The sequence below is a fragment of the Cydia fagiglandana genome, chromosome 15 (assembly GCF_963556715.1).
Source record: "Cydia fagiglandana chromosome 15, ilCydFagi1.1, whole genome shotgun sequence".
In the NCBI taxonomy this organism is placed as follows: Eukaryota; Metazoa; Arthropoda; class Insecta; order Lepidoptera; family Tortricidae; genus Cydia; species Cydia fagiglandana.
In genome coordinates this window covers 16,873,252-16,885,986 of record NC_085946.1, presented here as the reverse complement: position 1 = coordinate 16,885,986, position 12,735 = coordinate 16,873,252, and the positions used below count along the sequence as shown (strand labels likewise).

At 39.4% G+C, this 12,735-nt stretch overlaps 1 protein-coding gene across 1 annotated transcript; it reads right to left on the bottom strand.

Moving 5' to 3' along the window:
* Window positions 1–88: 88 nt before the first annotated feature.
* Window positions 89–11,891, bottom strand: LOC134671611 (uncharacterized). The gene is made up of 4 exons (XM_063529470.1): window positions 11,739–11,891; window positions 2,238–2,390; window positions 1,566–1,755; window positions 89–925 (listed from the first exon to the last, which is right to left on the bottom strand). The coding sequence occupies exons 1-4, from the start codon at window positions 11,889–11,891 to the stop codon at window positions 792–794; spliced, it is 630 nt and encodes a 209-aa protein (XP_063385540.1). The 3' UTR covers window positions 89–791.
* Between the last annotated feature and the right edge of the window lie 844 nt (window positions 11,892–12,735).

The following is a 12,735-nucleotide window of genomic DNA, read 5'->3' as shown; positions in this document are numbered from 1 at the left end:
ATATGTGCAACTTGGTATCTTATTCCACAGACATAAATCTCAGAATGTTCATACCAGCGGTTCATACTTTTGAACAAGACTGTAAAGATGACCTTTCAACTGTGATAACACTGCAGATTATACTGACGTATGACCTGTTACAGATGTCCTAGGCTTAATTAGAATTAGTAATCTGTTTACAGTTTATACTTAATAAATTATTAAGTCCCTTACACGTCTATTATGCTTTCATGATTGCGTTCTAAAATAGTTAGTTGTCAAGTTACCATTACAATTATTCACAGGCTCTTCGAGCCCGCACGATAAAGCGATATTTTTGAAGTGAAAACTTCTTCAGCGGCGCTGTGCACTTTTGTGATGGGGAAAAAATGTTAAACTCGCGACAGGTCACGTGGCCTTATTAAGATCAGTAAGACGTAAGGCGAACACGTGACCTGATCGAGTTTTCATTTCTGCCGGCACTTCCGGAGTGCAACCCGTTGTTTTTTTTTGTGATAAAATGTTGCAAGCGTTAAATACTGATGGATTTGTATATTGATGCCACGTTCATTATAGGGGAGTTAATCATATTATTAAATTGGTCAATGGATACACGTTACAACAACTCTCGTTTCATATGGTCGTTTATTATAGCCACTGCATACAAAATATTTAGATTATGATTAAATGTATCCATTTTTCACCCACTAACTTATTTAAACAGTTTGATGCATCCAATATGTGCCACGTAATGTGCAAAACAACATATTCATCGAAACTCAGCTCAGCAGTGGAAGGGTTGAAGATCTAGTTTATTTAGTGTCAGCAATGTGCATTGTGCATTGAGCTTCAGCAGAGGCAGGGTTAGAAAACTGCATCTCCAGAGTTTGCTCCTGCAGCTTGTCTACCTCGCTGCGTATCAGGAGTATCAGGTACATTTGTAGACCTGAAAACAAATAACGCTGGTAAATCCATACTTTTCTTCTTCCTGGCATTATCCCGGCATTTTGCCACGGCTCATGGGAGCCTGGGGTCCGCTTGACAACTAATCCCATGATTTGACGTAGGCACTAGTTTTTACGAAAGCGACTGCCATCTGACCTTCCAACCCAGAGGGGAAACTAGGCCTTATTGGGATTAGTCCGGTTTCCTCACGATGTTTTCCTTCACCGACCGAAACGGAATATTTTGGTAAATCCATACTTATTATATTTTAAATCCGAAAGTATGTCTGGCTGTCTGACTACCTCTTCACGCTTTTAAATCGCTGAACTGATTTAGTTGAAATTTGGCATTAAGTTAGTTTCAGTCCCGGGGAAGGGCATAGGACAGTTTTTATGTCGGAAATCACCCGTAAAGAGGGTGAGAAGGGGGGTGAAATTGAGATAATTAGTGAATTGCCTGACCAATGACGTAAGCAATTAAGCATATGCTCAAATTAAATGATTGCGATTACAATTTATCCAGGTGCATTTATCCGAAAGTGACTACCAATCCCTCAAACATTTTGGCCCACCTGCCATCACTCTGCCTGGCAATATTTCCCACTCAATATCACTTAACCTTAAGATTTTATAAATACTTACATATTTGGACGAAACTAATGCTCAATCCGGGTAGTGCAACGACTACAACATCTGCGTACTCCATACCATAAGATATTAAGAACAAAGCTCGCCTGATCTCGATGTATGTTTGCCAACAGAAGCCCGGAACTAGCAACCCGAGCCAGACCATGCTGAATATGTAAGCTGCTTTGAGCAATTTTACTGCTTTCTGAAAGAAGTTATTTGTAAAAAAAATATATAAATTTAAACATAACAATAACAAATAGCAAATAAATATTTAGGGAGTTTAGTATCTTAGGATAAGTAAGCAAAGCTTATCACTACACCTCATTAAAACAAAGTTCCCCGCCGCGTATGTCTGTGTGTTTGTGAGTTGTCTGTGTGTAAACTGAAAAACTACTGAACGAGTTTTCATGCGGTTTCCCCTATCGATAGAGTGATTCTTGAGGAAGGTGTGTGTATAATTTGTTAACCCGTGCGGAGCCGGGGTGGGTCGCTTGCAAAATTGCCGCGGTTCTTGTTTTACCGAATCCCGCGCTGCATAAAAGAAACAATGCCTTTTTTCAACAAATATTTTTGGTAAAATCCGAAAAAATCACCTCAATAAAATTCAACTTTACCTACCTATGTACGGGCGGCCAGTGAACTTGGGTTCAAATGAATTTCATTAATAGAGATTTAAATACTCACCAGATGGCCACCCACGATCAATAATATATTAAATACCATGTCAATAACTAAAACGACAGTTTCCATGATAAGTATCACGTGCACAATACTTATGCTTGCTGCTATGCCTTCTAATAAGTATATCATTAGAGATAGCGACAGCGAGTCGAGAACCTGGAACACATTAAAATAGTAGATTATACAACTAGGGCATAAAGCGACCCATTTCATCCCAGGATTCCCAGGCAATTTATCGACGTAGGTCAAAGATAAAAATGCGGTGCTATGTACTCTGCTTTTCACTTCGATTACAGAAATATACAGAACTGTCCAGAAATATTCGAAGTACAGGTAGGTACGGAAATATCCAATATTTTACCGTATTTACTTAAGATCATTTTAAGGACCGTATTAAACAAAAAACACAAATCACACAAAATACACTTTTGTGTGATTTGTGTTTTTTTTTAATAATATTATTTTATTTGATTGAATTGTAATGATTATTAATTGAGTTATTCTATGTAATCAATGTATGGGAAAATGAAACAAATTAATATAGTTTTCAAACCTGTGTGACGTGATACATCTAGGTGTACTGTTTAAAATTCACCACTCTCCCCCCCCCCCTCCACCTGACGCTCGACCCCCCCCCCACCTTCAAATGTGTCCCCGTTGGTAGTTTTTTGGCATTCTCACGAAAACTATAATAGATATCAAAAAAGTGTCAAGGACAGAATTAATCCTCATTAAATTTAGAACAAAAATGGTCTTATGTGTTTTATTATAAGTTGGACGGTATTCAAGCTATAAGTACTTGTATAACCTTAAAATAACAAAATAACCATACTAGTATGACGAAATGCAGAATATCTTCAAAACGGCTAGACCAATTTTAATAAAATATACCTAAAAAATCACCGCAGTGAAGCCAGCTATCAAACAAAAGAAACTAAATCAAAATCGGTTCATCCGTTTCGGCGTTACGAAGTCACAGGTAAACACAGAAATACAAATTTTTTTCAACTGCACCCAATAATTTTGTAAACCGATTAATTTTGATCAATTATTTTAATGGGATCATGTCCCTTGAAGTTTTAGCTTTACGAAAAGTTAAAAAACATGGAAAACGGCCCAGTATTTTTCAAATTATCGGCATTTTCCCGATTTGTGAGTGGTTTTGTGTTATCACGCGCACGAGTTGCCCTTGACCCCTATAAAACGGGGGGTAGGGGAGGGGTTGTTATCAGTCACTTATCAGAAGTTGACCGGTACACATATCCGCATATTTTCCCGTAAAGAAGACCTGTGAAAAATGGAAACCACTGAAGCTGAAGTCCGCCAAGTCGTCCAGCTCAGCTCCTGCAAGAGGGGCGTAGCCAACGTTCAGTAGCTGCCACGCTGAATTTAAGTCAATCTACAGTTTGCAGAGTTTACCAGAGGTTCCAACGGACTGGATCCTTTACTTCAAGACCAGGAAGCGGCCGCAAAAAGTGTACATCAGAGAGGAACGACCGCTTCATTGTCACAACATCTCTCCGAGATCGACACCTGACAAGCGTTGCCATCCAGCAGCGTCTGCGTGAGATACGAGGAGTGGCTGCCAGTGAGTGGACAATAAGAAGAAGACTTAAGAAAGCGAACTTGACACCCAGGAGGCCTGCAACGGGGCCCAGATTGCTGGCGCGACACCGTACAGCCCGAAGAGAGTTTGCAGAAAATTATATGGACTGGACCATTGAGCAATGGACCCCAGTTCTCTTCTCGGACGTGTGCAGAATATGCTTGAATGGATGTGACCGAAGAGGAAGAGTCTACAGAAGGCCAGAAGAACGGTTCGCCCAATGTTGCTTCTCCGAAAGGGTCGCGCCACTGTTCTGACTGTTCGCGCGTCGTAGGAAACGTCGTCCCAGAACATCACGGATCCACCGCCATAGGCAATCTGGGCCCCGTTGCAGGCCTCCTGGGTGTCAAGTTCGCTTTCTTAAGTCTTCTTCTTATTGTCCACTCACTAGCAGCCACTCCTCGTATCTCACGCAGACGCTGCTGGATGGCAACGCTTGTCAGGTGTCGATCTCGGAGAGATGTTGTGACAGTGAAACGGTCGTCCCTATCTGATGTACACTTTTTGCGGCCGCTTCCTGGTCTTGAAGTAAAGGATCCAGTCCGTTGGAACCTCTAGTAAACTCTGCAAACTGTAGATTGACTTAAATTCAGCGTGGCAGCTATGAACGTTGGCTACGCCCCTCTTGCAGGAGCTGAGCTGGACGACTTGGCGGACTTCAGCTTCAGTGGTTTCCATTTTTCACAGGTCTTCTTTACGGGAAAATATGCGGATATGTGTACCGGTCAACTTCTGATAAGTGACTGATAACAACCCCTCCCCTACCCCCCGTTTTATAGGGGTCAAGGGCAACTCGTGCGCGTGATAACACGAAACCACTCACAAATCGGGAAAATGCCGATAATTTGAAAAATACTGGACCGTTTTCCATGTTTTTTAACTTTTCGTAAAGCTAAAACTTCAAGGGTCGTTTCTCAAAAAGTTGGCACCGCCAGGTTAAAATTTATGTTTTTCAAAAATTTTGCATTTTCGCATTTTTTTTTATTGGGATCGTTAAAAGGCAACTTAAACTATTAGAAAATGTGGAAGGGAAGCAATTCCTTCAATTAGTTTAGAAGATATAGGCGTTTGAAATTCAGGTGAATGATATCAAGGGCAGGTGAAAGATATTTTGTCTCCAGGTTATCGATAGTAGAAGCAGGTTATCGAGAAATAAGTACAAATTCCAATGAAAATATTGACAGGTTATCGAGAGGCGTCATTAACCTGTGTCCGTTGCCGTTAACCTGGTTTCTTGTCATCGTTCACCTGTAATGAGTGTCATCCACCTGTCCACCACATCATTTCAATGCCTTCTAAAAATAATCGAAAAATGTGTCATCTTCGATAAAAAGGGAACTTATTGTCCACCACGATGATTAAAATTTTGGATTCTGACCCACCTCACCTTCGATTCGATTCCCAATTTAACAACAAGTTTCTGTGAATAAGTAAACATTCAGTCTTGCTGTCTATTCACCCTGGCAGTACCTAGTGGAACTCAGGTTTGGTGCAACATAGACACACGCTGTTTTGGTCATCCAACACGTCTTGATGAGCACTTGGAAGTGCAGTACCCAAGATAGAGCTGATGCTGAGCCCTCGCAGTACCTACTGGAACTCAGGTTTGATGCAACATAGACACACGCTGTTTTGGTCAGTCGACACGTCTTGATAAGGACTTGGGAGGGCAGTACCCAAGATAGAGCTGATGATGAACCCTCGCAGTACCTAGTGGAACTCAGGTTTGGTGCAACATAGACACACGCTGTTTTGGTCATCCAACACGTCTTGATGAACACTTGGAAAAGTGGTTACTAAGATAGAGCTGATGCTGAACCCTCGCAGTACCTAGTGGAACTCAGGTTTAGTGCAACATAGACACACGCTGTTTTGGTCATTCGACACGTCTTGATGAGCACTTGGGAAAGCAGTACCCAAGATAGAGCTGATGCTGAACCCTCGCAGTACCTACTGGAACTCAGGTTTGATGCAACATAGACACATGCTGTTTTGGTCATTCGACACGTCTTGATGAGCACTTGGGAGCGCAGTACCCAAGATAGAGCTGATGTTGAACCCTCGCAGTACCTAGTGAAACTCAGGTTTGGTGCAAGGTCAGGTCAGGTTAGGTCCGGGTTCAGGTTCAGATAAGAGCCGGGATCCAGGTCCAGGTCCAACTCCGGGTTTGAGTCTAGGTCCGGGTCCGAGTCACAGTCCGGGTCCGAGTCCGGGCCCGAGTCTGGGTCCGGGTCCCAGCCCCAGTCCCAATCCAAGTCAAAATCTAAATCGTCAAACGTGTACTATGCATCGTTGAAGAGTTCTGTTCTAATCATCATCAGCAGTTCCACTTCATCAAATGCGACAGTTTTTAATGAAAATGCTTGATTTTCTGATGAAAATCCAAAAGTCACTATACGCATGCCTTTAAGATTTGAGGAGTTCCCTCGATTCCTCATGGATCCCATCATCATAACTCGAGATTGACAAAAATGCAGCTTATAAACTTATCTTGCTTAACAAACAACGAAGAGGATAAATCGCCAAACGTGAACTATGCGTCGTTGAAGAGTTCCGTTCTGATCTTCATCAGCAGTTCCACTTCATCCAATGTCACTTTTGTGAATGTATATGCTTGATTAGTAAATAAAAACACAAAAATCACTATATGTATGCGCTTTAAGATTTGAGGAGTTCCCTCGATTCCTCATGGATCCCATCATCAGAACTCGAGATTGACAAAAATGCAGCTTATAAACTTATCTTGCTTAACAAACATAACGAAGAGGACAAATCGCCAAACGTGAACTATGCGTCGTTGAAGAGTTCCGTTCTGATCTTCATCAGCAGTTCCACTTCATCCAATGTCACTTTTGTGAATGTATATGCTTGATTTGTAAATAAAAACACAAAAATCACTATATGTATGCCTTTAAGATTTGAGGAGTTCCCTCGATTCCTCATGGATCCCATCATCAGAACTCGAGATTGACAAAAATGCAGCTTATAAACTTATCTTGCTTAACAAACATAACGAAGAGGACAAATCGCCAAACGTGAACTATGCGTCGTTGAAGAGTTCCGTTCTGATCTTCATCAGCAGTTCCACTTCATCCAATGTCACTTTTGTGAATGTATATGCTTGATTTGTAAATAAAAACACAAAAATCACTATATGTATGCCTTTAAGATTTGAGGTGTTCCCTCGATTCTTCATAGATCCCATCATCAGAACTGGGTTTTGACAAGAACGTTAATCTGCATATACTTATACTTTTTACAAAACATTTTAATATATGTCTAAAACTAAAAACCCTCATAAGGTACCTTTTCCCGTGGGACGTCACAAATCTAGTTTGAGTATATGTAACGTGGATTTTAAATAATTATCGATCACCTGTCATATGGCAGGTGAATGACGCTTCGTTCACCTGCCATTGCATCATTCACCTGACTTTTTTGGACAGGTTAACGAGACTTAAGACAAAAGTACAAAAATTTCAATAATATGCAGCTTTAACAGACAGGATAGTTTTTATTCCTAAATAAACACACAAAAGCGATATAACCGCTATATAATTATATAGTTACGAGCACCTTTAGCCAGGTGGACGATATGCAGGTGATGGGGAAAATGGCAGTTATATCGCGAATACACAAAATGTATTAGCTTGATGAACTCCATACTGAGGCATATAAAACTAAACTATTATTTACGTTACATATCTTGATAGTAATGCGATAGGTTACATAATTAGCAAGATATCGACTCCAGGATAAAGAGTACTTACCCATTACAAACTCCAGTTTCCGATACTTTGTCGTTTGTGTTTTATTTGCGAAGCACAATAACCACGTCTTCGTCCTACCAGGTGATAGCTGATGAGTGACGGCTTCAGCTCGTGCGGAGTGAGACGGGAAAGGTGCGGTGGGGGTTATACAATCGTCGTGAACGTGACGCGCCAGGTGACTGCTAAGAATTGCCTTGGACAAACTTTGAAGCCGAATAACTTAAAATATAAGTATAATATTGTTATGCGATAGTAATACTTTAAAAGTTAAGGATATATGTTAATAAAATACGGTAATGCCGTTAAATTAAGTTAATATTTTGTGTGGTTTTCATAGCTCGGAACATCAGTACCTCGCGTTGGGACACGGCAGGTTAACGGATAAACGTAGTTACAATAATTTTTTTTTGTAATCAATATTTATTAAATCTTTTTCAAAGTATTAGGCCTCTGTGTAAAAAGTCTCTCTAAATATGTATTAATTTTTAGTGTTCCGTACAAAACTTTGTTTACGGAACACTTATGGGATCACTTCGGTCTTGCAAATCAGTTAAATACGTTTTTCTCAGAGACCGTTTGACATAGATACCTAAAATTTGGAACAGTTATAGCAATGACCACCACTCATATTGTAAATAAGTCAAAACTGCTTATTTCGTATTAAAGGGGGAAATTTAGGGGGTTGAGAGGGGTAGGCTGAAACTTTTTTCATTTGTAAGAATCGTGTGGGGTACCATTAGAAAGCTTGCAAAAAATTGAGTCGATGGACTGATTTTGACTTCATTTTAGACTGCAATAGTTTGGTCAAAAAATGCATTTAAAGTTGCAAGTTTTCATACAAAAATTTTCACCTCTGTCCTGGCGATTTTCGCGAAAACTATAGCTAACAGGCAGCTGACCAGTCAATACCCAACTTAAAGAAGCATGGAGACGGCGGGAAAATTATCAGCTTAACTTTATCTTTATTAGTTTTTCAACTGCAGCTTGACCTTTGGTTGCTTAGGGCTAGCTAACTGATGCTTACACTGGTCAATTCATAGTAGGCATTAGCGAGAAACATCCTTAGTTAAAACTTTGGCATTGAAATTTATGACTTATGTCTTTGACACAAAGTTTAATTCTGCTTGCTTATTTTTGTGGGATATTTAATTTTATCTCAATAGCCTACTATAAGTATGAGAGAGATCTACAAAATACGACCTTATTATATTACAAATAAGTTTAAATTTCGAACGGGCTTTCCAACCAATGGACTATAGGCATCTTACAAATCTGAAAAATTCAAATTAAGAATTCCGTTCTTGACCGTCGTTGTGTTTTTTTTTCACAATAGGACACATAGAGTTAGTAAGGCGTATAGAGATAATAAAGTCATTTAATATTTATGAACAGCTTTGGCCTCATGTATAGATTTTATTGAGAGTATCTGATTCGTCGAAACAATATACACAATATTCCTTTTCATTAAGTACCATTACATTTCTGTATTAATTCTATAATTATAATATCTATTAATTATATTCAGTAGGTACTTATGTATATTTTTGAACGGATCGGTGAGCAACAAGATTCAGGGCTATAACCGCGAAAATAGAAGTTCGCAAATTGCGAGCATTTTTCTCTGTCACTCTAATTACGCCTTCATTGGAGTAAAAGAGAAAGATCCCCGCAAATTGCGAATTTCGGTTTTCGCGGTAGCCCCTCCGTCCTGTTACGAGTAAATAATTTTGGAAGACATTAATAGTATATGACAGTTAAATATCACAGTTTTTAGAAACAAAGGTAAAATTGACGAAATATTTAAAGTAAGCCGATCTTGTTTTTTAGCAGTTCTAAATAATATTAAAGTCTATATATATGGCATAAAACTAGAAATAAAATCAAATTTAAAAAAATAATGAGTTCTAAATTCAAATTGAAGGAGTATACATTTAAGGTATTATAGGCCAAGCACGCACCACGATTTTAATTTTTGCGACACGATTTTAGAATCGCGCTGTAATATATCGCAGAAAATTCACTGCGCGCACTGCGATGAAAAAGTCGACGATTTGTTCATTCTCAACATGGATTTCGTACCAGTCGCTTGTCATGTAACGTGTCTTTAATATGCGATTGCTGTATGACTTTGAGCATTTATAACACAAAGGTGATCCCCGTCTATTTCCATAATTACTTAAATGGTCAACATCTAGCGTCTCATTTTGAGACTCCATTGGAGATGCAGGTGCTGGGATGTTGGGGTTTGGAGAGCGAAATGCCGACTGAGGTCCGGCCGGGTGCGATTTTATTATCATAGTGCGCGCGGGGCCATACAACCCCGCATGCTGCAATTCACTTTGCGACAATCGCGGAAAAATGTGACAAATCACAATTTTAAAATATCTGCGATTTTTTTGTCGCATATGCGCGCACTAACATATAAACACATACGTTGCATTTCTGCGACAAAATTATCGCAGGACAAAAAATCGTGGTGCGCGCTTGGCCTTACTCTAATAAATTATTATAATACATCAAGCATTCGCGAGATGCTCGACTTCGGTATTCAAACACAAAGCAATAGTACAAGAATCTAACTAAATGCAAAGGCCGAAGGAGCGATTCGAAGATCCGAAGCGTCCGACAGACGCGCGCCTCCCGTAACTTTTCCAAGTATTTTTAAGTACAAGTGTCTAAGTCGCAAGATCCAAAGGCTGAAGTCGCATTGGGCCGAAAGACCGAAGCATCCAGGAGGTCAGTTCTAAACACAGGTAATTAATACAAGTGTCTAAATGCGACGGCCGGAGGCCGAGCTCCGCGTAGGGCCGAAGGCCCGAAGCCTGCAAGATGTCTGTGGTTAAACACAGAACTGACAGCCTGGACGCTTCGGGCCTTCGGCCCTACGCGGAGCTCGGCCTTCGGCTTTCGCATTTAGACACTTGTACTATTGTTCTGTGTTAAAGCACTGACATCCTGGACGCTTCGGGCCTTCGGGCTACACGGAGGTCGGCCTTTGGCCTTCACATTTAGACACTTGTACTATTGCTCTATGCTAAAGCGATGACATTTTGCTAAAGCTCGGCCTTCGGCCTTCGCACTTAGACACTTTGTACTATTGTTCTGTGTGTGTAGTTGAATACGGTATCCTAAAAACAGGCAAACAACCTCTGTAAAATGTAACGATGCGAGCGGTACGGCTACCATCAGTTTGGCATTGACATAAACGCTACCGTGGGCGTGAACGTAATTTACTTTCTATGCATCTCGCTCGTACTGACATTGACATATTAGTGCGAAAGATATATACCTATAGGAAGTACGTTAATTACGTTCACGATATCGTTTATGTCAATGCCAAACTGATGGTAGCCGTACGGAACACTAAATGCCTCGAGCTATCTCGGGCTTGGCCTAATTATTTATATATAAAAATAGTACATAACGAAAAAAAAGTTCTAACATAAACCTATTTACAGGTGGCGGTGCCAACTTTTTGAGAAACGACCCAAGGGACATGATCCCATTAAAATAATTGATCAAAATTAATCGGTTTACAAAATTATTGGGTGCAGTTGAAAAAAATTTGTATTTCTGTGTTTACCTGTGACTTCGTAACGCCGAAACAGATGAACCGATTTTGATGTAGTTTCTTTTGTTTTATAGCTGGCTTCACTGCGGTGATTTTTTAGGTATATTTTATTAAAATCGGTCTAGCCGTTTTGAAGATATTCTGCATTTCGTCATACTAGTATGGTTATTTTGTTATTTTAAGGTTATACAAGTACTTATAGCTTGAATACCGTCCAACTTATAATAAAACACATAAGACCATTTTTGTTCTAAATTTAATTCTGTCCTTGACACTTTTTTGATATCTATTATAGTTTTCGTGAGAATGCCAAAAAACTACCAACGGGGACACATTTCAAGGTGGGGGGGGGGGTCGAGCGTCAGGTGGAGGGGGGGGAGAGTGGTGCATTTTAAACAGTACACCTAGACGTATCACGTCACACAGGTTTGAAAACTATATTAATTAGTTTGTCTGAAAACATATAATGACTGTATTATATCGTTAGTATTTAAATTAGATTTTATAGACATAAGGTAATGGTACTGGTGCTCTGTTAATTGACATAGTTCACTCACCAGTTTTAAATATCCCCAAGTGATCAAGCCTCGCCTCAAAGGTATACAAAAACAGCATCTTTTGAACTCCGGAGCTTCGCTTCGCATTCTCAACAAAGTCTCAAAAGGATTCCTTAATTTGGTCACTTTACTCTTCTCTCCGTTATTATCCATATTTCTGGGTAATATTGATTTTATATATGATAAAAGAAGTTTAAATAATAGTTGGTTAAACGAGTGGTAACTAGGTAAATTAGGTATGTCAATATAGTCCGACCAAGAAATCAAAATTATTAACCGAAAATTCTTATCCTGCGTGGTACGTCTTAAAACGTCGTCATTGGCAAATTGGCAAAATGGCACCTGCCAAAAAAGAGGGGAAAGCCATTAAAAAAAAATTCTGTAGCGATTTTTATAGCACAGACGTCAAGAACACATATATACACACATACACACAATAAACAAAACATCTATGAAATTATGAAGTTTACCTAAATAAAACTTGCACGTCTGTGTGTAAAAATCACTGCAGAGTTATCTTGGTCTGACTCTAGTTAAAACAATCCGGGCTGAAATGTGTTTATAGTTTTCAAATACCTTGGGTCTATTATTTTTTGTTGCCAATATCAACACGAGAGATACAATATAGTGAAATGAACATGTAATTGCTATAAAATGTGACTAAAATGACTGATTTGTCACAACGGAACCGGATTACAATGTCTCAGTTAACTACGATAAGGGACACGATTCAAATGTAAGAATTGGTTACGGTTTTGAACTGATTTTCATACGATCGTCTTAGCAAAGATATGATATATGTAACTCCGTATAAAATAAGTAAAGTCTAAGGAAAAACGTGCCTCGGAAATCAGGAAAAAGTCATTCTCGAATAGATGGCTCCACACCTTTTTGCTTATACTCGGTTAAATAGCGTTGAAAACAACGTTTGATACTTAACAATTTTAACACATGTCAGTGAAAGAACTTGGTTCATATATGTAGACATATGGCGTTC

Excerpts from the sequence above, each read along its gene's own strand:
- LOC134671611 (XM_063529470.1), bottom strand. The coding sequence starts at position 11,891 with ATGGATAATAACGGAGAGAAGAGTAAAGTGACCAAATTAAGGAATCCT. Across the intron at positions 1,756-2,237 it reads TGATCGTGGGTGGCCATCTG|AAAGCAGTAAAATTGCTCAA; the intron begins GTGAGTATTTAA and ends AACTTCTTTCAG. Across the intron at positions 926-1,565 it reads CATTAGTTTCGTCCAAATAT|GTCTACAAATGTACCTGATA; the intron begins GTAAGTATTTAT and ends ATTTGTTTTCAG.